We start from the raw sequence: 21,546 nt of genomic DNA, 5'->3' as shown, positions 1-21,546 counted from the left end.
CATTAGGCTAGTGCATACAAAACAGAAAGTGAAACTAAATCAGCTTCTCTGCTCTTCACTCTGTTGAAGCAGCGAAGCTAATCAATAAATAAACAACACAAAGGGGAAAAGCAAACTTAGATTGTTTTTTTTTTTTTTTTTTTTTTGAATGTCCAAATTCTAATCTAAGATTTCAATAACACAAGCACAGTAGTATTTTCCTAATTTTTGAGAGACACTCTAAATTTATGGGCACAATTTTGCACCCACTGATTGTTCCTGCAACTAACAGGCTTAGTGTGTAGAATTGACACAATTGGCTATCTTGTTTGTGGAAAGTCGGGAAGCTAAATGTCTGAGTTCCACGAATTTGTGTCTGCAGTTATCTGTGGGCATGATTACTTGAAGACATAAAATTGCACCCAGATGATCAGAACATGTGGTGAGGCAACAATCGGAGCTGTTTTTGTTGCTATAGTGTCCCTTTAAAATTTTCCCCAAGAACATCTGAGACTTTATAAAAAGCAATGAGGGGCAACTGTGTAGATTGTTTGACAAGAAACCTTTGGGGCAGCTGCAGTGTGGTGTATGCAAAGCTGGCTTTAAGTCATCCTTTGTACCCCTCTGATCTAGGGGCTGCTGTGCATCAGCCTGTCATTTGGCATAAACTAGAACAGGGCCTAGGGAATCCCTGGCTACATCCTCTATCCCCAGCCAGGCCTCATGCTCTGGTCAGCAGCAGTATGTGGCATAGGCACTGCTACAGCTGTTCTACCCCACCTATGGAGCCCTCTATGGGGGGGGGGGATCTTTATTTGGCTGAGTAAGCTGGCTTTAGGGCTGCTTTCTGCACTGTTGGACTATTACAAAGGTGGTTTAATGCAGCAGGATGTGGCCCACTGAGTAAAATACCTGTCCGAAGTGGGTCTGGTGCCAGGTATTGAGCCTGATTCTCCATTGCCCTGCACCTTGTGTAAGTCGCTTATATCAATGCAAAGTGGGTGTAAAATGTTACCAAACCAGATTGGCTTGCACTCCTGTAAGTGACTACACAAGGTAGAGGCTAATGGAAAAAGTACACCGCATCCAGTTGTGTTGGGCCTGCTTGCTCCAGGTCAGCGTGTGGCCGCTGTCACTTTTGCCTTGAAATAGTTAAATCTTTTCGGTTTCTTTCACAATCTGCTGCTACAACCAGGAAGTGAAGAAAGTCCCTTGGTAGTTGTTATCCTTAATGCCATTCAATTGGGGTGCAAATAAAAATAAATTTTCTTCTCTTCCCTGTGGTTTTGCTATTTTAAAAGTCACACACATTCCTTACTGTGGTGCCTCCCCATGCTCTGGCTTCCTGTTGTACGACTCATCAAAAAACACCCTGCTGCAAGACCCCAGGCTGCTCTGTCAGTCACAAGCGGCTCCTGTGGGGTGGCTCTCGCAGCACCTGTTGTCTGTCTGTGCCAGTAACATGAAAGCTTTTTGGGAGATTTCCAAAGAAATAGTCAAATCCAAGTGGCTTCAGCTGTTAAGTCTCAAGCATGGCGGACGCACAGGCCAAACAACTGCCAGTCAGAAAGGCTCCTCTTGAACTGAATGCCTGTAAATACACACCTACACTGTACTGCTTTACCGCTTTGTCTGAGACCTGGGTATGAAAGGAACAAAGATTCAGAGTGCAGTCAAGAGCGCCATTCTGTTCTGTTGGGCCCAATTCATCATTGCCCTGCATCTTGTGTGGTTGCTTTCACTAGTGCAAAGTGAATGTGTAAATACTGCCCTTCTCATCTGATAGCATCTTGTGCTTATTTTGCACGGGGGTAAATGACTGCTCAAAGCACAAGGCAATGTCTGGCCTGTTTCATGAGCCAAATTCTTTATTCCACTACACTCTGAGCTACTCCACTAAGTCACTGTAAGAGTCAGTCTAATCCAGAATATAAATTCTGCCCCCACTCTTAAATGTGAGAGTAGGGGCTGGTCTCCTCATACTGACGTAATGGCTTCAGTGGAATTACTCTTGATTCTCACCAGCGTGAGAGCAGTCTTTAGCAGTGGAGAACTGAGCCCTCCCACCTTGTGTAGAGGCTTACACCTGGGCTAAGTGGGTGCAAGATGCAACCATTCTGATGTAGTATTTACACTGGGTGCAAGGCACCCAGGGTGTCTTCAGTATTGTGCCCTGAACACTTGCTCAAAGCAGGTACTGAAAGTGTGATGAATGCAGCCCTAATAAATTCATGCTGAGGATACCAATAGGGGTATCTAATTAGCAGCCCTGGTAGTGATTTTTGGAGCAAGGACAGCTCTTCACTCCTGAATTATACTCAGATCAAGAACTTGTTTTTTCCAGAGGCCGTCAGACTTGGCAATGACTTTTTTTTGATCACTACATAGTTGGGCTGGATTTAATCTCTTAAACTAGAGATGAAAGGCTCAGGACTGCATGGTTAACCCCTGAGCCATCCATTCCGCACTCCCTCAAATCTGACAGCTGGATCCTGGATGACCCTAGCGAGCCCTCTGGAGCTGCCTTTACACGTTCCAGCACTCCTGAAACACAAATGTACTGAACCTCCACCTGTTCTACGTCTCTGGCAGTGTTTGCATGCAAGTTGTGCAAGACTCACTGTATACACAGATGCAGCCAGGAGGCTTTGGAATAAATGGAAACATGGTGTAAAGGGAGGCATTCTACCACCTGGTCCTTCACAGTAGGTTTTGGAAGCAGGAAGAAAGTGTCTTGGATAGTTGAGGTCAAGGAGGTTTGGAAGTAGAACTGACCAAAATCTTTTGAATGTAAACTTTTTTTTCTCTGAAACATTTTGAGAAAAAGGGTAATTTAACTTTTTTGAGAAGTTTCATCTCTCTTTTGTTGGTACCAAAAAAAACCAACAACCTTTTATCCCCAGCCCTCCCTCCCAAAATCTAACCACTCAAACAGTGTTTTATCAAAATCTTTAATTTACCAAAAATGTTTTGGTAAATTAAAGATTTTGATTAAAAAAAAAGTTAATGATGACTTTTTGATTAAAGGTGGAAACATGCAAAATTTAAAAAGGTCAATTTTGATCCCTTCTGAAACAATATTTCTAAATATTTTGCAACTTTTTCCCCCCAACCAGCGCTACCTGGAGGTCTTAGGAGGATTTAAAGAGACTTCTTCAGGCTCTGGCCTTCTTTCAGTTGCAGTGGAGGGTTGGAAGTATTCAGCAAAAGGCAGCATTCTTGTGAACCCGAAAGTGGACTTCTTTATGCTTCTGTTTTTCTATCTGTAATTTGAAGATAATATTTACCTCATGGGGTGTTCTAAGACTTAATGTTTCTAGCACTCGCACTCCTTTGGTATATAGATATACAAAGTAGTACATTATTTCTTTACCATCAGTATATTCTGTTGTATCTGTGTTACATTGGAAGACAAGAGATTGCTGTATACCTGAGATCTCATGGTGAGACTTCCAAGTTTGAGAGTTTTTCTTTGTCTTCACTGTGATGTGATTCTTGTTTTGTCCAGATGTTTCCGTCAGCTCTGTTGCTTGAGTATTTTTAAGCCTGCTTGTCCAGAACGATTTCTTGTCCTTTAGAGCGTCTCTTTGGGGGGTTTTCTTGGGTGTGGAGGAAGCAAGATGTAGAGGATAAGGCTGTGGTCATGTTCAGCCTGGCACAACTGGGTTTTGATCTCGCATTGTGGGTTGAGCTGAGAGAGGAGGATTAGATCTTTGTTAGGGGATGTGCGCACCACGTGTTTGTCACCTCTTTCATACCTCTGCACTAGCTGCACATCCTGGGAGCAGGTGTGGGTGGCGTCTCCTGTCTCTTTTTCCACCTGTTGCATTCTGTGGGATCTGTTTTCCTGGATCTTACTGAGGGTTTTTTCTCCTCTACTACAATCAATTTTCTAGCGGGTGTTGTGTTTTTTTTTTTTTTTTTTTTTTTAATCATCATAAGATAACCAAGCTGTTGCATCTTTATGTTGTCAGCCTCATAAAGTAATGACGTATTGCTGAGCCATATGGTTTAATGTTCCCCCACTCCTAAATTGCCTAGCCTTTCAAAATTAGGTTAAGTGGGAAATCCATTGATCTCTTTGATTTAACCACTTCTCATTCTCTCCAGTGGTAGCCTTTTGTGCCACTTCTGTGGCCAGCAGTAATAGCCTCAAGTCCTATTGTGTACATGTTTTCCACTCCTCTCCCCATCCCAGTCAGTGATGCTGGCATGTAGCCCTTACTAAACTGCTAAAGATAGTTAAGTCCAAAGCAGACTGTGAAGAACTTCAAAAAGATCTCACAAAACTAAGTGATTGGGCAACAAAATGGCAAATGAAATTTAATGTGGATAAATGTAAAGTAATGCACATTGGAAAAAATAACCCCAACTATACATACAATGTGATGGGGGCTAATTTAGCTACAACAAGTCAGGAAAAAGATCTTGGAGTCATCGCAGATAGTTCTCTGAAAATGTCCATGCAGTGTGCAGAGGCGGTCAAAAAAGCAAACAGGATTTTAGGAATCATTAAAAAGGGGATAGAGAATAAGACTGAGAATATATTATTGCCCTTATATAACTCGATGGTACGCCCTCATCTCGAATACTGCGTACAGATGTGGTCTCCTCATCTCAAAAAAGATATACTGGCACTAGAAAAGGTTCAGAAAAGGGCAACTAAAATGACTAAGGGTTTGGAACGGGTCCCATATGAGGAGAGATTAAAGAGGCTAGGACTCTTCAGCTTGGAAAAGAGGAGACTAAGGGGGGATATGATAGAGGTATATAAAATCATGAGTGATGTGGAGAAAGTGTATAAGGAAAAATTATTTACTTATTCCCATAATACAAGAACTAGGGGTCATCAAATGAAATTAATAGGCAGCAGGTTTAAAACAAATAAAAGGAAGTTCTTCACACAGCGCACAGTCAACTTGTGGAACTCCTTACCTGAGAAGGTTGTGAAGGCTAAGACTATAACAGAGTTTAAAAGAGAACTGGATAAATTCATGATGGTTAAGTCCATTAATGGCTATTAGCCAGGACGGGTAAGGAATGGTGTCCCTAGCCTCCCTCTGTCAGAGGATGGAGATGGATGGCAGGAGAGAGAAGCCTGTTAAGTTCACTCCCTCTGGGGCACCTGGCATTGGTCACTGTCAGTAGACAGGATACTGGGCTAGATGGACCTTTGGTCTGACCCGGTACGGCCTTTCTTATGTTTCCTGGTTTTCTCCCAGAGTGTTTACTGCTTCCTTGTTGGGATTATGCTGTCAACACAGTTACTGACATGTTGAGCTTGCTTTGATTGCTGTGTAAATCTTCTTGCTAAACCTAAGAGGAAGAGCGTAAGACAGAAGAGGAAGCCAGAGGGAGTTTTCCTAAGATGCGCCTTGATTTTGTTAAAGGCAAATGAGTTGCAATGAAACACCTGCTAATCTTTAAGGCCGCCTAGAGGGCACCTAAGGCAAATCATATACATGTAAGGAGAGAATTATTGTTGAAGCATTTGTAGAATATCTATCTCTGTTTGGATCTCACTTGGAAAGGGCAAAAATAACCAGTTAGTGGCACAGAAGACGTTGAAGTAAGAGCGGTCCTAGACTTCCTTTCTCAGTGCTAACTTTAACAAACTTTATGTAGGAGACTAGAGGGTTCAGAAGTGTGGTGTCAGGTCACCGATTCCAATCCAACCCACAACAGTAGAGATGAATTGGTTGTTACCATCTGAAGATTGTTCTGGTGGCCTATGTGGAATGAGGTTGCTGGTCAATGTCGAAGTCCTGGTGGACAGATGCCTACAAAATCTCCGCTGAAGTTGGAAATCCTTGGCAATCACAACAGAGAAACCAGAGACTAAAGTATATCTGAACTGTGCTTCACCCTGAAGATGTTTGTTTTTGTTTTTCCCAGCTCCATGTCGGAGAGGAGGGACGATTTTGTCCCACTGAACTAGGACTCCTGATATGTGAGTTCAATTCCTAGCTCCAACAGTCTTCCTGTGTGGCCTTGAGTGAGGCACATAGGCCCCCCATCCTGCAAATGTTTGCACACATGCTTTACTTTAACCCTGGGAGTAGTCCCATTTACATGAGTGCTTGATGGTCCAGGGCCTATATTTCGGTCTTCCATTTATACAATAGGAATTATACAGTCTTTAAAAGCTGTAAACTTTTAAAGCAGGGACTGTTCTTTGCTAGGTATTCATACAGCACCTAGTGCAGTGTGGTGATCTCAGTGGAGGTGTCTATTGCTACTAAAAGTATGAGGCCTATTGGCATCCCAGAGCCAGGGGATGGCACGGGTATGGGATGACAGGGGATCCTTCAGTACTGTTTAGAACAATGACTTCAGTCTGCAGGGTGCTCAGACTAGCACCTTTCAACGCACTGAACCCAAAGGGATTTATCCTTTAAACATATCTCTTAGCTGCTGAGCAGCCGGAATGAAAATAGAGAGACCCAGTTCCAGTGGCCAGATGTCTTATGCTTGCACTTGTTGGCAAACACCAAGGGCTCTGTTTTTCCTTTTTCTTCAAGAAATAAGGAGGCTGTTTGGCCAGTATCACTCATGTGCTGATCTTGCTGCCAGGCACTCTGTACGTGGTGTACTCAAGCAATAGGCAACTTGGCATTTCTGTGCTAAACCTCCAAAGCAGGCTCGTGCCTCTGACGTGATCTTCGCACATACTGCTGATTCTTTCAATGCTTTGGCAGCACTGTTGTCCACCCCACAGGATGGGGGATTTGTCTTATTTATAGGGATGTTGTCAAGGTCGAACAGGAGGCCCACTGTATGGCCTACCTTTTTATTTCTGGTCTGTGTACAAAGGGCTGTGTGGCAAGGCTGTTCCTAGAGAAGGGCGAGGATGGTGAAAAACAGCAGTCGGGCTACCCTCTTCCTAAAGCAACCAAGCAAAGCCCAACTTCATGGCTTCTTTGGGAGCTAGAGCTGAGCAGGATGTGGGAGTAAAAGAGCCACCCATCTTCCTCACTGCTTCCCCCTAAGCCCGTCTCCTCTACTCTTAAATCTGTGCAGCACACCGAATGGCCCTGTAGCAATCCTGCTGCGTGGCTGGTGGCAGTGGGACTGCGAGGGTTTAGAAGAGTCCTGCCTGCTTGCTGTTGGGAAGGGAGAGAGTCCTTGGCAGCACACAACGTAGTCAGCACTCTTCCCTAGCAGCATGAGCGGCTAGTCACCTAGCTGTCTTGCCTCCTTCCTGGATGACCCTCAGAATGCCACCATCAGCTAGCTGCCTAACACAAACCCAACCTACAGTATTCTGAGCACTGCATCCTACAGTAGCAATGCTAACAGGGTGCGTGGGTGTGACTATAAGTGCTCTCAGGGAGAATCCAGCAACTGGAGTTCTTAAAGGTAAGCCTCATAAAGGCCAAATGACCCAGTCAGCACATTCTGTGTAGGGTTGTTTTTTGTTTTTAAAGCCTGTTTTGAATGTATTGGAAGCTGCATCTTTACTCTGTTCAAACAAATGTATCTTACATTTAAGCCAGCCCTAAAATGTTCAAATATATAAAGTGTTTCCAGCATGAACTGAATTGCAAACAAGCTATATTCATCCTGTTATTTTTATTCTGCAAAATATAATATCAAAAGCTAAGTCTGTGTGTCCTCCTCCGATGGCTCTATAACCGTATCTCATTGTCTTTTAATTTTGGCTATTGGGGCAGGTGTGGCGTCGTGCCACATAGTTAGGAACGTTGGGTTAGCGCCTTGATCCTGATCGCCAGCCATCTCACGCTGCCTTTGGCCAAAGGCACAAAGCAAAGCCCTTGATGAGTCTCTCCAGCAGGCACCAATGATTCTAATTTTAGGTTTGACCATGTTGTTCATTGTGTTCTCCAAGTGTTTGTGGCCTCTACCAATGATTAATCATAATACTCTGAAGCATCTCGTATTGTTGCTATTCACAGGATGACTTTGATGTGTGATGACAATTGCTGATCACTTGACATTTTGTAATCACACGGTGTATTCTGGATGAAGTTCTCTTCTGGCTTTCAGAACTTCTGGGGAGGCCCTAGAGTCTGATTGAAAAATATAGGTCAAAACTACATTGACATACCCAGATGACAGAATTCCACAGCAGGAGAATAAGAATCTTAAAATACCACTTCAAAATGTAATTAAATTATCCAAAAAGGCTTTTGATGAACTACACAGTTTGTTCCATTTTTACCAGGATCATGGACGGTTGCTACTTGCAGAAAAGATGAACGGCAAATGCAAATTGCGTTCAGCAAAGCTTTAAAAGGCTTATGAACAGTCTTCCTTAAAAATCTGGAAATACAGTTTCAGACCACTTGTCAGCAGATAACTTCATCACATTGCACTTGATTTTGTTGTGTTTTCTTTGTAGTTGCTAGTAATCAAAGCTGACCTTACCTGGGTTTGTAAGTGGGTTTTTTAATCAATAAATGAGTTGCTGTCTGCTCAGCCAATTAAAGTCCAATTGGCATAAACCCTGATTGAAATGTCTAGCTGCAATTAAAAACTGCCAGTGGTCCCTTTAAATAGAACTGGATCCTGGAGTTGCTGTGTGTGATTTTTGAACATAATAAAAGAAGGTGTTTAGCATGTGTTAGTACATGTGCTGGGCTGGGGCTTGGCTTTGGAAATGAAGTGCAGAAGTACATGCTACTCGGGTCTTAATACTGTTTGTTCTACAATGTCCTATTTGAGAGAAGCAAATACTAAGAGGAAGAAAATAGTCCAAAAGTTAGTGTCATAAACTGGTCAATAAACCGATCTAGCTTGTCAACTACAATTAAAGAAATACACTTTAAAAAAAAAAAAGTTTAGTGTTCTGTAGCTAAGTGATCAGAGAAAATAAAGCTGTTTGAGGTTTGTGGGGCGTTTAAGTCCAGTCCTGCCAGATATTGCCTTCAGCTCCCACCAAAGTTATTGGGAGTTGTGGGCTCAATGCCTTGCAGGGTCCCTTTCTCTTAGGAAAGTGCACGTGTATCCAGCCAAATGGCCAGGAAATAGATGTGGAGGGGGTGTGTGTGTGTGTGTGCGCACACACACAGCATGCAGTTCTGCGGTATGAAAGACTGTTCTCCTGCACCTCTGTTAGTTCTGAATGCAGCAAAGAGAATTGATGTCTGGGGACAAATATTTTCATGTCACCCATAGATATCCATAAGGCATTTCAAAGGTTTCTATCCCACTCCGCATCTTTATGCTTTTCAGTGAGTTTATATGTTGGAATGGGGACAGTTAGGTCTCAGTGGGAGATGTCAGAAGCTTGGCCGAGAGTTCTGCATGTGAGTTACTAGGTGCCTGGGAGAGCTGTTTTGAGCATTTGGCCATAAATATTCTCTTGTTAAAAAGGGCCTCAACCCACAGCCTCTAGGTGCGCACTTGTAAATTTGCATGTGTGGGTAAGAATGTGCACAGAATTGTGAGTGCAAACACAAGGCCTGTTGGTGGGGGGGGGAGGAGTTGGGTTTGGTATGGACTGTTTGTTGCACTTGTAACAGTTAGGATTATTCAATTACTTACAGGCATTCACTTTATTAAAAAAAAAAAATCATACCAAGCCCTTTCCCTAGAGACAGTGGGAATACTTTATTAGATGGACCATAACTTGGATGGGTAGGGAAGAGGGTTGGTTACAGGTCACCCTCTCATCTGGAAGGAGCACGTCTTCGAAAGCAAACTTTTTAAAGAGGACTCCTCGATAGAAGAATGTTAGATTTAGGGAGATGATCTGACCCTCTCTTCTTTAACTTTGTCAGATAGGCTAGTAAAGGGGAGAGCAACTGTTTAATTCTTTACGGGGTTTGGGGAAGATTAATATTGATATAAAGAGCTATTTAAAAAAGTACTTTTTGAACCCAGAGATAGGCCAGCACCAGAACCCTGCCTCTGGGTTAGATTCAAATCTTCCAATCTGAACCCACCTTTATGGTTCTAGATTAGGTTCAGATCTAGAAAAGGCCTTGTTCCTGGTTCTGAGCTGGGTACAGCTGAAACCTTGCAAGAGCTTGTGAGATTTCAACACCATTGTATGTGAATTTGCCTTTAGCCCTGACTTAGCCTGAAACTCCATCCTAACCCTAATTCAGATCCGAATTAAAACCAACAAAAAGACACAGGCCTTGGCTGCACTCGCGGATTCACAGCATTGCCGCGGCAGCGCTGTGAAGCGCGAGTGTAGTCGCGCCGCCAGCGCTGCGAGAGCTCTCACAGCGCTGCAAGTACTCCACCTCTCCGAGGGGAATAGTGCTGATTACACTGGCGCTTTACAGCACTGCACTCGCTGCGCTCAGGGCGGGGTGTTTTTTCACACCCCGAGCGCAGCAAGTGCAGCGCTGTGAATTGCCAGTGTAGCCAAGGCCACAGGAAATTTCTAGCAGGTTCTTGTTTTATTCTATTTGGTTAGATGAGTGCTGACCTCTAGAGACACCCTATGGATAAAGACATTCATGGACGTAAAGGCCATGAGGTTGTTGCTTCATGCAGTAGATCTAGGAGTGGGTTGACCGCTGGATTTGTGACTGCCCCTAGCCCTGCAGAGATTTGAGGTAATAGTCTCGAGTCTGCCTCTCCGCTCTCTTCAAGGGGTAGTGCTGTTTCTGAATTGCTTTGCTGATAACTATAGCGCCTGAGGCAGCTGTTGCTGGGGGGCCTCTGCAATGGTGGTATGAGCCATTCACGTTCTGAGCCAGGGATCTAGCTTGGAAACAATGAAGTGTTGGCCTGAGAATCCTGCTTAGATGAGCCCTTGCTTACAGGAGATTCCTGAACTGGGCCTCAGGTATGGAAAAGGCTCTGCCATGTTCTAATGGTCAGAATGACCAACAGGAGCATGCACTGAATAATTAGATAGATAGGAGGAGAGTTTACAGCAATCCCCGTTGTTCTATATAGATTCCAGTATAGTGGTGTTACAGAACTGTGTAGTGGGTACTGAAGAGTGCCCAGTACAAGCAAGATCATTGGTTTGTGTCAGTTCCTCTGAATTGTTGTTCACAAATCCTGATGAAACATCTTCTTGCAGGGGACTGTGTCCTGTCCTCGCAGCAGAATGGGTTAGATTGTTTGATGGGTCTTTTCCACCTCTAACTGTGATGATTCAGTGACTTATTGGCCAAGGGTAACATTTTTGACCGTCCCATTTTTAAAAGTGGTTTAGGTACTTGGGCTCCTAAGTTTAATTGGATCAATGGGAGACTTTGGAAAATAGGACTTATGCTCCTAAGTCATTTAAGCACTTCTGAACATTTTTACCCCAGATCTCTCTGGCAGAATTTAAACACTGCATTTTTTTTGAATGACTTAGTGGGGTTTTTTTTTGTTATCCTTATTGGCTTATTTAAATATGTCGGTGCAACAGAAGAGGGTATTTCCATGTAACAAGTTTAGTGTAATGACAGTTTTTTGGTGTAACAAAAACTCATCTTGGCTTTTATTTTTTCCAAGGGTCATCTTTTCTGCAGACAGTTTTGGGCATGCAGAGAAATGCACTGGGCCAACAATTTCTCAAGCAGCCTCTGAAACTGCAGCCATCTTGTGCACTGAAGTGTTTTTACATGCAAAATCAGGAATTGTCTAGACCCGTGGTCTCCAAACTTTTTTGATCGCACACTCCTATCAGTAAAATATTTTGAGTATGCACCCCCTGCCGCGCCAGCTCTACCAAAAACAAACAAAAAAAGCCACTCGGACTCCTGCCTGAACTGACTAAGCAAAAAAAAAAAAAAAAAAACAGTCCTCTTGCACACCCCTTGGGGTCCTCTTGTGCACTTGGGAGACCACTGGTCTAGACCAACGTCACTTGTACCTGCAGATTCTTGGACATCTTACATCCCTTGTGTGGGCCAGTTCAGTTTGCATGTTCAGATTTCTTTTCAGGTTTGCGCAATCTTGCCCACAGTTTGAGACCCAGCATTTTCCGCTTTTTTTTTTTTTTTTTGGCTTCTTTGTAGTCAGCAGCTTTTAGCTCACCAATAGGAGCTCCTGTATGAATAATCTCAGATTATTTTCATCCCAAAGGGTCTTAGGAGAGCATCACTAAATTCTGCTTAGCAATACAGCCACGTCCAGGATGTGACAGATGAGCTGTTTAACAGTAGACAGCAGCACCACAATTTAGGACAGGAAGTGAAGAATACAGTATCCAATTGAAAGTGCAGAGTGAATACATAGGGACTGAGCTGGTTGAGTAGGCAGCTAGGTGGTGATACGAGGTTCAGTCTGAAGTTTGGATTCCCATTCACAGTAAAAGACCTTAGCTGTCTTATGTAAGTGGGGCCCAGCACTGATCATGAAATGGAGCCTTAAGTCCAGTCCAGGGAATGGTTTTCCCGCAGCAGGGAGTCTGTTTTTCCAAGGGAGGTTAGCACTGTGTAAAGCTAGGCAGCTCCTCTTTGTCATCTGTGCTCTTGTGTTTGAAGATCCAGTTAGGTACACCATTATCAGAAAGAGAAGCAGCAGAAAGGTCACAAATCCTGAAAATAACGCAAGTCACAGCTTGTTTTTGGGGGGCAGCAGGTTGTTGACATGGTAACTGCTGGGAAGTATTACTCAAAGGAAAGCAAACAGAATTACGTTTCATGTTTTACGATACTCACCACGTAGCTGTTCGCCCAAGCAATCTGGCATTGTGGAAACACCAGTGTAAATATATTGTAAATGATAAGCTGGCATGTTAAACCTGGAAGCCCTTTACTCTGATTATATCCTGGAGATATTGGTCCTTGTGTAGTAAAACCATCCTGATAGGCGCTTAGGGGTGAATAGCCTCACATCCCTGTTTATAGAGGAATTCCCCAGGAAGAGGAGATCATGCCATTTTAATGGTGTCTTGGGAAGTGCAGTGGTGGGGAAAGCGCAGAGGGATTAGGAAGTCAGAAGCTGGGCTGTGGTTTTTAACGTGAGTTGGCAACAAGCCAGCATGCCATCCTGGAGTCGGATGCACTCGCTGGGTGGAGAAGGTTTGTGAGTCACCAGCATAGAGGAGAGAGTAGAGGCCATGAGAGTAGATGAGATCACCCTGGGAGAGGAGGCAGTGACCAAGAATATGGCTCTGAGGACACCAGGGGGAGGAGCTGCTGAAGGAGACAGCAACACAGTGGAGGGGAAGTTCAGAGAAGTGAGAGAAAGCAAGGTGATGGGGCAGACGGAAAACATTAGAGAGGTCCCAAGACTTCTTCAGGGAGAAGCCGGCGAGAACCGTTTCAGTGGAGCGGAGGGATTTTCTCCCTAGAGAACTCCAAGCCCGGTTTCTTTCCCCTGTCATTGAGATTCAGTGGAGGATACTGTAGCGGAAGGGGCATGAGTCAAGATTAGAGGAGCAGAGATAAGGGAGGATAAGGATCAGCTAAGTACCCACAGTATAAGCTTCACCTTGTGCTACTTCTAACCTTCAGGATTTGCCTTTCTTTAATTGTGCCCACCTTTTAATTATGCTGGCACCACACCTGGATGGTGTTGGCAGGCAACACTTCTCTGTTATCAGTGCACTTAGTTTATTTTTGGTGGGGGGAACCTGACTGACTTTCTATCTGTTTGACTCCACAGGCTCACCCCTCACTATATTTACCCTCAAGCTATCGTTCAGCCTAGCGTGGTCATCCCCACCCCCGTGCAGTCTATCACATCTCCCTACATAGACTACACCTCTGCGAGCCAAGCCTACTCCCAGTACACCACCGCTGCCTACGACCAGTACCCCTACGCCGCCTCTCCTGCTGCTGGGTTTGTGGGATACGGCTACACGAGCGCAGTTCAGCAGCCCATCACAGCTAGCAATCCGGCGGCGCACACCACGGCTTTTGTTCAGTATCAGCCCCAACAGCTGCAGCCTGACCGAATGCAGTAAGGGCCCTGCCCATGCGTTCGCCATGTAGAACAATCTTTTACAGTGGAAGGATACAAACAAAAAAAGCAGAAAACAAAACCACCCAACCTTACTAGGTGCATACGAATACCTAAGCTATTTATAGTGTTAAGGACGAACCTAAACCCTTGCTGTCTGACTACGCTCATGGAAAAGGACTTCCGGTAAGTTTTCTTTCAGTCAGGGCAAATATTGTCTTGAAGATGGACTTAAATTGACTGAAATGTTAAAAGGAAAACTACAATTTCTTGCACACTTAGTGATCTGCTTCCATTACCTGTCATCTTCTCACTCCCCCTCCTTCTCCCTTGCCCCATCCATCAGTTGTTTCCTACTCCCCTTCCCCTCCCGAAATCAGATCTGCAATCCTCTCATTTACTGTTGAGGTATACAAGGTACTCGGAGAACATGGATAAAAAGCAATCGTATTTTTTGGTTGTACAAAAACTTTGTAATACTCAGAGATGCCTTACAGAAAAAAGAAGAAAACTATTTTTTAATATTTATTGCGATTTTATGCGCATGAGCTGTGAATTGCAGACAGAAGAATAGTAGTAAGTATCTGCCTTGTTTAATTCTCATTTTACTAAATTATTGTACGTAGGTAAAAGTTCCTAAGTAATTGCTGAATCACTTCAACATGCAAAAGGGAATATTGGCTTTAAGGAAAGCAGAATATTCCTTTAGTCAACGCACTGTAATATTTTCTTATTGTAATTCTTACTCTTAAGATTATCTCAGACTTAGGTATATTTTTAAAATGCAAAAAAAAAAAAATAATCAAAAACAAAGCCCCCCCCACCTCAAATACTGAACATATTGTCTACTATGATAGATCTTTTGTTATAATGCTGCAACTTATGGAGAAATGGACAGTATTTATGTCAAAGTTAGACAGAGTTTTCAGGCTGTTGGCTGGCAAAGTTTAGGAGAATGTCAGGAATGGATTAAAACTTTTTTTTACATATTTGAACAAATGAGTAAATGTAACCTTTTTATGCCTATGGTACAACAGCCAAATAAAGAGACAACAGACCACATAGGATAAGTGCATTTTTACAAGGAGGAGCAATAAACTTTTTTTAAACCACTCAATACTATGTTGTATGCTCCAGCCAAATAAATATGGTATTAAAGACACAGCTGAAATTGACTTGAATTGGATACACTGGGCCTTACCCTGCAGCTGTTGTGGACTTGATCCTGAGCGGTTCTGAGCCACCTTCAAGTCTCCTGGACCCCTCTCTGCATTCAAACTACAGTTTCCAGCAACTCCCATTGGAGTCACATGCCTGGAAGGCACCTGGCCCTTAGTTGCCCTGTAGGTTGTGTTGTCCATTGAGTCCAGTGTCAAGTGGGTCTTTAGTGCTCCCTTTCTAAGCTGGTAGCATTTTCGCCGACAATACGCTGATGTAAATGATGACCAAGGTGCTAGGCAATGGAGACTCACAAGGAGTGCAGTATCAGTATTGTCCTGAGGGGGTTTGCATGGTATCGCAAAGAAACCACATGCTTCTTCTAATGGAAGTTTGCACAATTGATTCCATCCAAAATTCTGTCTTATGTAAGGGCTGGGTTTCTGAGAGCCTCTTCAATCAGACATGCTGGGATTGGTATGTGCCCTCAGGCAAGGTGGCTCTAGGGCCCTGAGCCTTCCTCAGGTTGGCCACATGGTTCCATTTTATTTTCCCCTTGAATTTCCTTTAGTAATTTGGTTTTCAACTTTTGACCCTCAAAAAAACTGTTTTTAAAGTAAATAAAATGAATCTATTTAAACATGTTTAATTTTCCTTTTATTTCACCTCTATAAACATCTACAAAACTTTTTTTTTTTCTTTTCTTATCTCGACTTTTTCTTCTATTACTGGTCACTGAAAAAGTGAGACTTAAGCCATCCTTGTGTTTTAGCACTACCACATGCTGCTGCTAAGAAGATTCTGATACATAAAATCATTAGTGGGAGTGTGTCAGTTTAGGGGCAAAAGAAGTGGTGATACTCTACCCCCAATCCCAGCTCCCACCCATTATCCTAGACTAGCTGGATGGTTTTTGCTCTACATTTTCAGCAGTAAAATAGGTAACAATATTGACACTTATAGGGTTGTTATTATTATGCTTCAGACTAAACACCCCCTTTTAGACTAGTAGACATTGATTTACTCTAGTCACTGCTGTTGTTTCAGGCTGCAGATACATTTCATACAGCGTTGCTCCAGCTCACTCGGGGTAGAGGGCAGGGGAGAGAAGCATAAAACTAGAACTTTTTTTGTGTAAGTAATTAGGTTCTTGGCTGCCCCAGGACTTTTATGTGGTAGTGACAGCGCAGCACCCCAATGAATACTGTCTCAATATGATTCTACGCTGGGGGGAGGATCATGGTCTGAGAAGTCACTAGTTTAGAAATACTAGAAGGGCAACAGATTATTTAGCAATATTTTTCTCCCTCAAGCCTTTTTTGTTCAAGGGTTTTGGTGGTCACAAAACCCAAATCTGTTGATGTGTAAGTGCCTCTTTTTCTCCCTGCACCTCTTGTCAGCATTCCTTGTTCTTCACTAAAGCAAAGCTCCTTTGAATTCAGTATGCAGAGTGCTAAATGTAGTCTGTCTTCCCCCAGGATCTTCACCTAGCTCCCCCTGAAGCCAATAGGAAGACTAATTTGTGAATGAAAAAGCTGTACTACAGTGTACCTTTTGCTTAATAAAAGATTTTTCCCATTACCTCCAACTTCCTAACAGGTGCCCAAAACAGGAAGCAATAGTTACAAGGGAAAACCGACCCAGATGTCTCCCTTTCAATAAATATTCAGCCCCTTATAGAAATAGATTGCTGGATCCAGATCAGTTTTGCCCCAGGCTTATTTCTAGAAAAAGCCACATCAAAACAATTGTCTAAGCTGCCAGCTCCCTGTTTGTGAAAACCCAGCGGTGGCTTGGTGGAATAACAATGAACCACCCTGTAGAGCTTTCCAGGTGGAAACGGAGTAGTGACCCACACCATGGAAAGTGAAATGTTTAGCCTTTATCAAGACAATAAAACATTTCCCTCATCCAGTGCCAGGCTAGAACCCCAAAAGCCCCCTTAGATCCATCCCTCTGTTGGAGGGGCCGGTTCAAAATGCGATCTGCTAATGCTGATGTAGGAATAAGAGGTTTCAGCCTCTGGATTGTTACAGGGTCCTGTACAGGAAACGTCTACACACCTGCCAAGCTCCTAGAACATTCCCAGTCTCTAATGTAACTCTCATTTGGAGTTACACCAAAAGAATGACTTTCCCTCTTCTCCTGTCCTTTGGGATGAAACCTAGAACCAATGTATCTGAAGGGGCTCATGAATAAGGGCTGAAACTGGGCAGTAGCTTCCTCTCTCTGAGGCAAGTTGTACTTGGTGTAGCCTGTTCAACTAAAGCTCGCTTGCTCCAGCTGTAGATGAACAAGGGCATCTAGCATATCCAAGAGTAGCTAGGAGCAATGTGTGCAGGACTGACAGGGGGTGTATCTGTTTACCAGGTACTGAACTGCTGTTTGACATTGTAAAGCGCTGAGAGGAGTCTGATGCAATATCCTAGGTGTGTATTTGCACGCTGGCTTACTAATGGGAATTGGAGGCATACCACTAAGTACTATAGGAGTTTTAAAATGGGGGATGGGGAGGGCCCACAAGACTGCAGGGGTGGAGGGTGCATGGAGAAGACAATGCTAGGAAGAAGCTGCAGTGGCGGCTACTTTCAAGTGGAGCTAATGGGCTACCCCACTTGGTCAAGGCTGCTTGGGGAAGTTTACGAGCCCTAGTTTATGCTCAGGGTTGACAAGTGTTGCTGGATGCTGAGAATTAAAGTACACTTGATGGTTGCACTAAGATTTTTTTTTCTCATATTTGCCTTTATCAAGAGAACAAAACATTCCCCTCACCCAGTGACAGGCTAGAACCCCAAAAGCCCCTTAGATCCCTCTGTTAGAGGGAGGGCCTCCTGCACTCTTTTTTTTCTGTGCTCCCTCCCTACTTTGACCCCTAGCAGTTCTCCTTTCTCACCAGGGTCAAGGTCAGAATGTCACATGCCTGAGAATTTACATGAAAGATCCCTGGTGTAAACGGCTAGGAACTAGCGACTTCAGAGGGGTGAGCTTTGAGCCGTGTGGGTACAAATGGCTGGAGCTCTGACTTTTAAGGGGAGCGGGAGAGGGGCAGGATTACCTGATGGAATTTTCAGTCATAAAAACTCGTTGAACCTAGGATTCAACAAAATGATCCAGGAGTTCAAATGAGACCATGCTCATGGACTGTGGTAACGTGCACTGTGTGTATGAGAGGAGGACTAACAGCGCAGTGTTTGCAGCAGGTCAGGGGCCTACGGGCCAGGCCAGTTCGAAGCTTTGGGTTGAACAGCACCAAACTCTCACTGTGATATTTCGGTCCCAGCTGCTGCATACTGTGGGAGCTCAGTTGTTCTCATGAGATTTCTCCCAGCGGTAGGCTGGCATCCCCCTCAAGACTCAAATCCCACTGGAGTTTCTCCTTTACTAAAGAAAGATGCACCCCTCCCGATTTAACATGTGAGGTCAAAGGGGGCTGACCCAACAACCCGTTTACTGCCATTAAGTCTCATTTTAAAACATTTGCTGCTCTTGATAAACTGCCTGGTGAAGGCAGTGGCCTGAAGTCACTACAGTCACCGGCCAGCGTGTTTTATCGGGTTCAGACACTTGTGGAGACTGAATGTTTCCTGCTGGAGGCCTGGGGTTTGCATATCAGCCTAGCAACATTTAGAGGACTGCTGCAACTAAATGAATAGCTTTCCTCACTCCTTGGTGTATTAGCAATCCCTAGAGAAAGGGGCAGAGTCACATTAACCCATTCCCTGGTCTCTTGTGAACTCGGGAGACCAAGAAAACCAGGCTGAGGTTTGGGAGAAGCCCTGATGTGCTGTGGAGAAGTGTCAGCAATGGTGGGGGTTAGTTAAATGTGAAATCAGTCAGCAGCCACATCAGCCAATTTGTTCCATTTGCCCACAGTGTTCTAGTTGCTAGGGGCTTGATCGGGCGAGGTACTGAGTAGGTCCTGGAGCTGCTAAGTGCCCTTGACTCCCATGGTGTCACCCCAAGAGAAATAGATGCAATTTCTTTCATAAGACCAGAGCCTAGACAAAGGGACTGAAGAGATGTGGAATAGCAGCTGGGGTAAGGTGGTATATAATCTTATCACTAGAACAAGCAACTGGGAGTCAGGTCTCTTGAGTTCACATAACCTTTCTGGGACCCCATTAATTTCTCCGTAGATGAGGTATACCGCCACTTACGTCAGAAAGAGGAGGCATCCCTTTTGCCTGCAGCCACCCATATTTGCACAAGCAGGTGGAAGGTTTGGTCTTTATCTAAAATGCTTTGCCCACAGATCAACCAGAGCCTGCTGAGAAGTGTAACACAATAGCATTTTAACTTTACATAGTTTAGGGCAGGAAGTGAATCAGAGTATCAGGGCCAGATGGAATGAATGGGGGTGGGATGCTAGCTTAAGTACCATGGGATCCTTGATGAGTGCAAAAAGCCAAGGACCTGGGTTATCAATTTCATTGAAAAACACAAGATGGTGCCTGTTTTCATCTGGCTGGAACCAGGGTCCAGGATTGATTCCATAGGAAGAGGAGTGCCCCCCTACTGCATCTCCACCTCATTTTCCACAGCGCAATGAATCTTTCTCAGACGTCTCCCAGGCAAGCAGAGAGAACAGCCAACCTTGCTTAGCTTATGAGACCAGTGCCCAAAGGGGTGAGGCCTAGAGGGGAAAAGGATGAGCATTTATTTGCACATTAACTGAGATAACTGGGCTTTTGCTGCAGTTTACCCGTTAGGCTTGAGTGCATGGTAATGTTTTCACCCCCATGACACATACAAAGAATGCTAACACCATCTGTTTCATTTTCTGGCTGGAACTAGCGTTCCCGTCCTTTGTGCCTCCCTCAATCCTGCCAACGTAGAGATTCCCTTGTTTAAATAAAAAAAAAGCCTGGATTAAAAACCATCCCTAAAATAGGTTGAATAACAAAGTCAACTGACTCTGTTGCATCGTGCCCAGTGAATGGCTGCCATATATCAGGATATAGTCAAGGGGGGGTGGAGGGGGGCAGTCATGTGTTTTACTAGATGGTTCCTGGAAAAGTTTCTGTTCAGCCTGATAGAATGGCTGGCTGCTGTTATCTCTGCACTTGCACTTAAATGGATGTGCTGTGTCTGCTCGCCAGCTATGGCGGTGGTGGAAAATTTCCTAAACTTAAAAAAAAAAAAATCCTCCTGTGATACAATAGAAATTGGTTCTTCCTGTGACCTGAATAATAAACAACTATAAATGGTAATCTAGGCTGTGCAAGTTTTCAAATCCTTGTAGTACACACGTTTAGAATGATGATATGAGCATTACTTGGCAGGGGGCGAGGGGGGCGGGAAGCCTGCCTTGTTATTGAAAACAGAGCTGAAGGGCTGAGCCCTCCTATCTGGGAAACACTGCAGGCGAGGATTACACCTCTCTTCTCATGCCAGCTTCGCCCACCTTTTATTTTTTATTTATTGACATGGAACTTTTCAGCCTTTCTTCCAGTGGTTACAATACTAATCAACGAGGATGGGCGCAAATGATGTAATTGGCCTTGGGGAGAGGGAGCATGGAGGAGGGGAGGAATTGGAAATCTGAATTTCACAAACGACCCTTCTGTTATTACAGAGAGCTGAATCCACACAGCAGATCCCAAACTGGGGGTGTTTGACATTTGCATCTGGCTCAAGATCTGAATTTGGTGCTTGAGTCTATTGGTAACAACACCACCTCCAATAATAATATCAAAATAGATCTATGCACTCAAAGGAACTAGAGCAGGGGTAGCTCTGGCAAAGGGAAGCGTCTGTCTCAGATAAGGAGAAAGAGTATGGGAAGGAGATTGAGGCCCACACTTGTTAGAAATGTGCATCCAATTGTGTGCCTAATTTTCACGCAAACCTGCACTCACAGTTATGATGATTGTGCACACAGCTGTAAATGCAGGAGCCTGACCAGTTGGATGGTTAAAATCCTGTGTTCACTAGAGCTCCTGCCATTGCTCTCATTGGGAGTCGCACCTGGGATAATGCACAGATGGAATCTTCAGAAGAAAAGTCCAGGTTAGGCCAGAGCTATGTAGGAGCCAGCTGTGAACAACGGAGCGGCTTATTTAGCTGTGAATGGTTGGTTGAGTTGTGGTTTCTCATGGCAGCAGAGTGAAGGAAAACCTCCACATCCCAGTTTCTATGGGGAGCCCTTACACGTCACAATGGAGTCCCGGATGTGGTTTATATGAAGTGTATGTGGCGCTCTCTTTGCATTGCTGCACAGGAAAGGTTTTTGACAGCCCGGTGATGATTAAAATAAATATGAAACTAGAATGTGCAACGGGGCAATAAAGCCACAGCAGGCCCTTCTTAACCTAAACGCCCACTGCAGTCAATAGAAATGTGGACTGAGCAAGGCTCCCAGGATGTGGCCCAATTAGTTTTCTCGCTGCTATTCCCCTGAAAAGTAACTTGCCTTTAAATTGCTGCAACCAATTCACAGGATGGATAAAAGAAAAAGCCAAAGCAGAGGGGTTGGTTCAAAGAGATTAGTATTATACCTTCAGCCAAAGATTTAATGAATTCAGGGACTTTCCAGGAGCACGTCTCTCATTCTGCACTCCCCCTCACCCCCTTTGCTCCACT

The 21,546-nt window shown here is 44.1% G+C and overlaps 1 protein-coding gene across 4 annotated transcripts in view; it reads left to right on the top strand.

Annotated features, from left to right (window-relative positions):
• Positions 1-21,546, top strand: part of RBM38 (RNA binding motif protein 38) — a 39,387-nt gene that overhangs the window by 5,033 nt on the left and 12,808 nt on the right. For 2 of the 4 annotated variants that reach the window (XR_004647819.1, XR_004647820.1), the window contains exon 4: positions 13,510-14,382. Coding sequence is in view for 2 of the 4 variants with exons in the window: in XM_034787113.1 (XP_034643004.1) it covers positions 13,510-13,810 (301 nt within the window). In the remaining 2 variants the exon portion in view is untranslated. Of the gene's footprint in view, positions 1-5,874; positions 5,933-13,509; positions 14,971-21,546 lie in introns of those variants that run through there. The other 2 variants (XM_034787113.1, XM_034787114.1) reach the window with 2 other exon arrangements.

Source organism: Trachemys scripta, chromosome 12, assembly GCF_013100865.1.
Source record: "Trachemys scripta elegans isolate TJP31775 chromosome 12, CAS_Tse_1.0, whole genome shotgun sequence".
NCBI classification, from domain to species: Eukaryota; Metazoa; Chordata; order Testudines; family Emydidae; genus Trachemys; species Trachemys scripta.
Note: the sequence above shows the minus strand (reverse complement) of the source record. Positions and strands in the feature narration are given on the sequence as shown.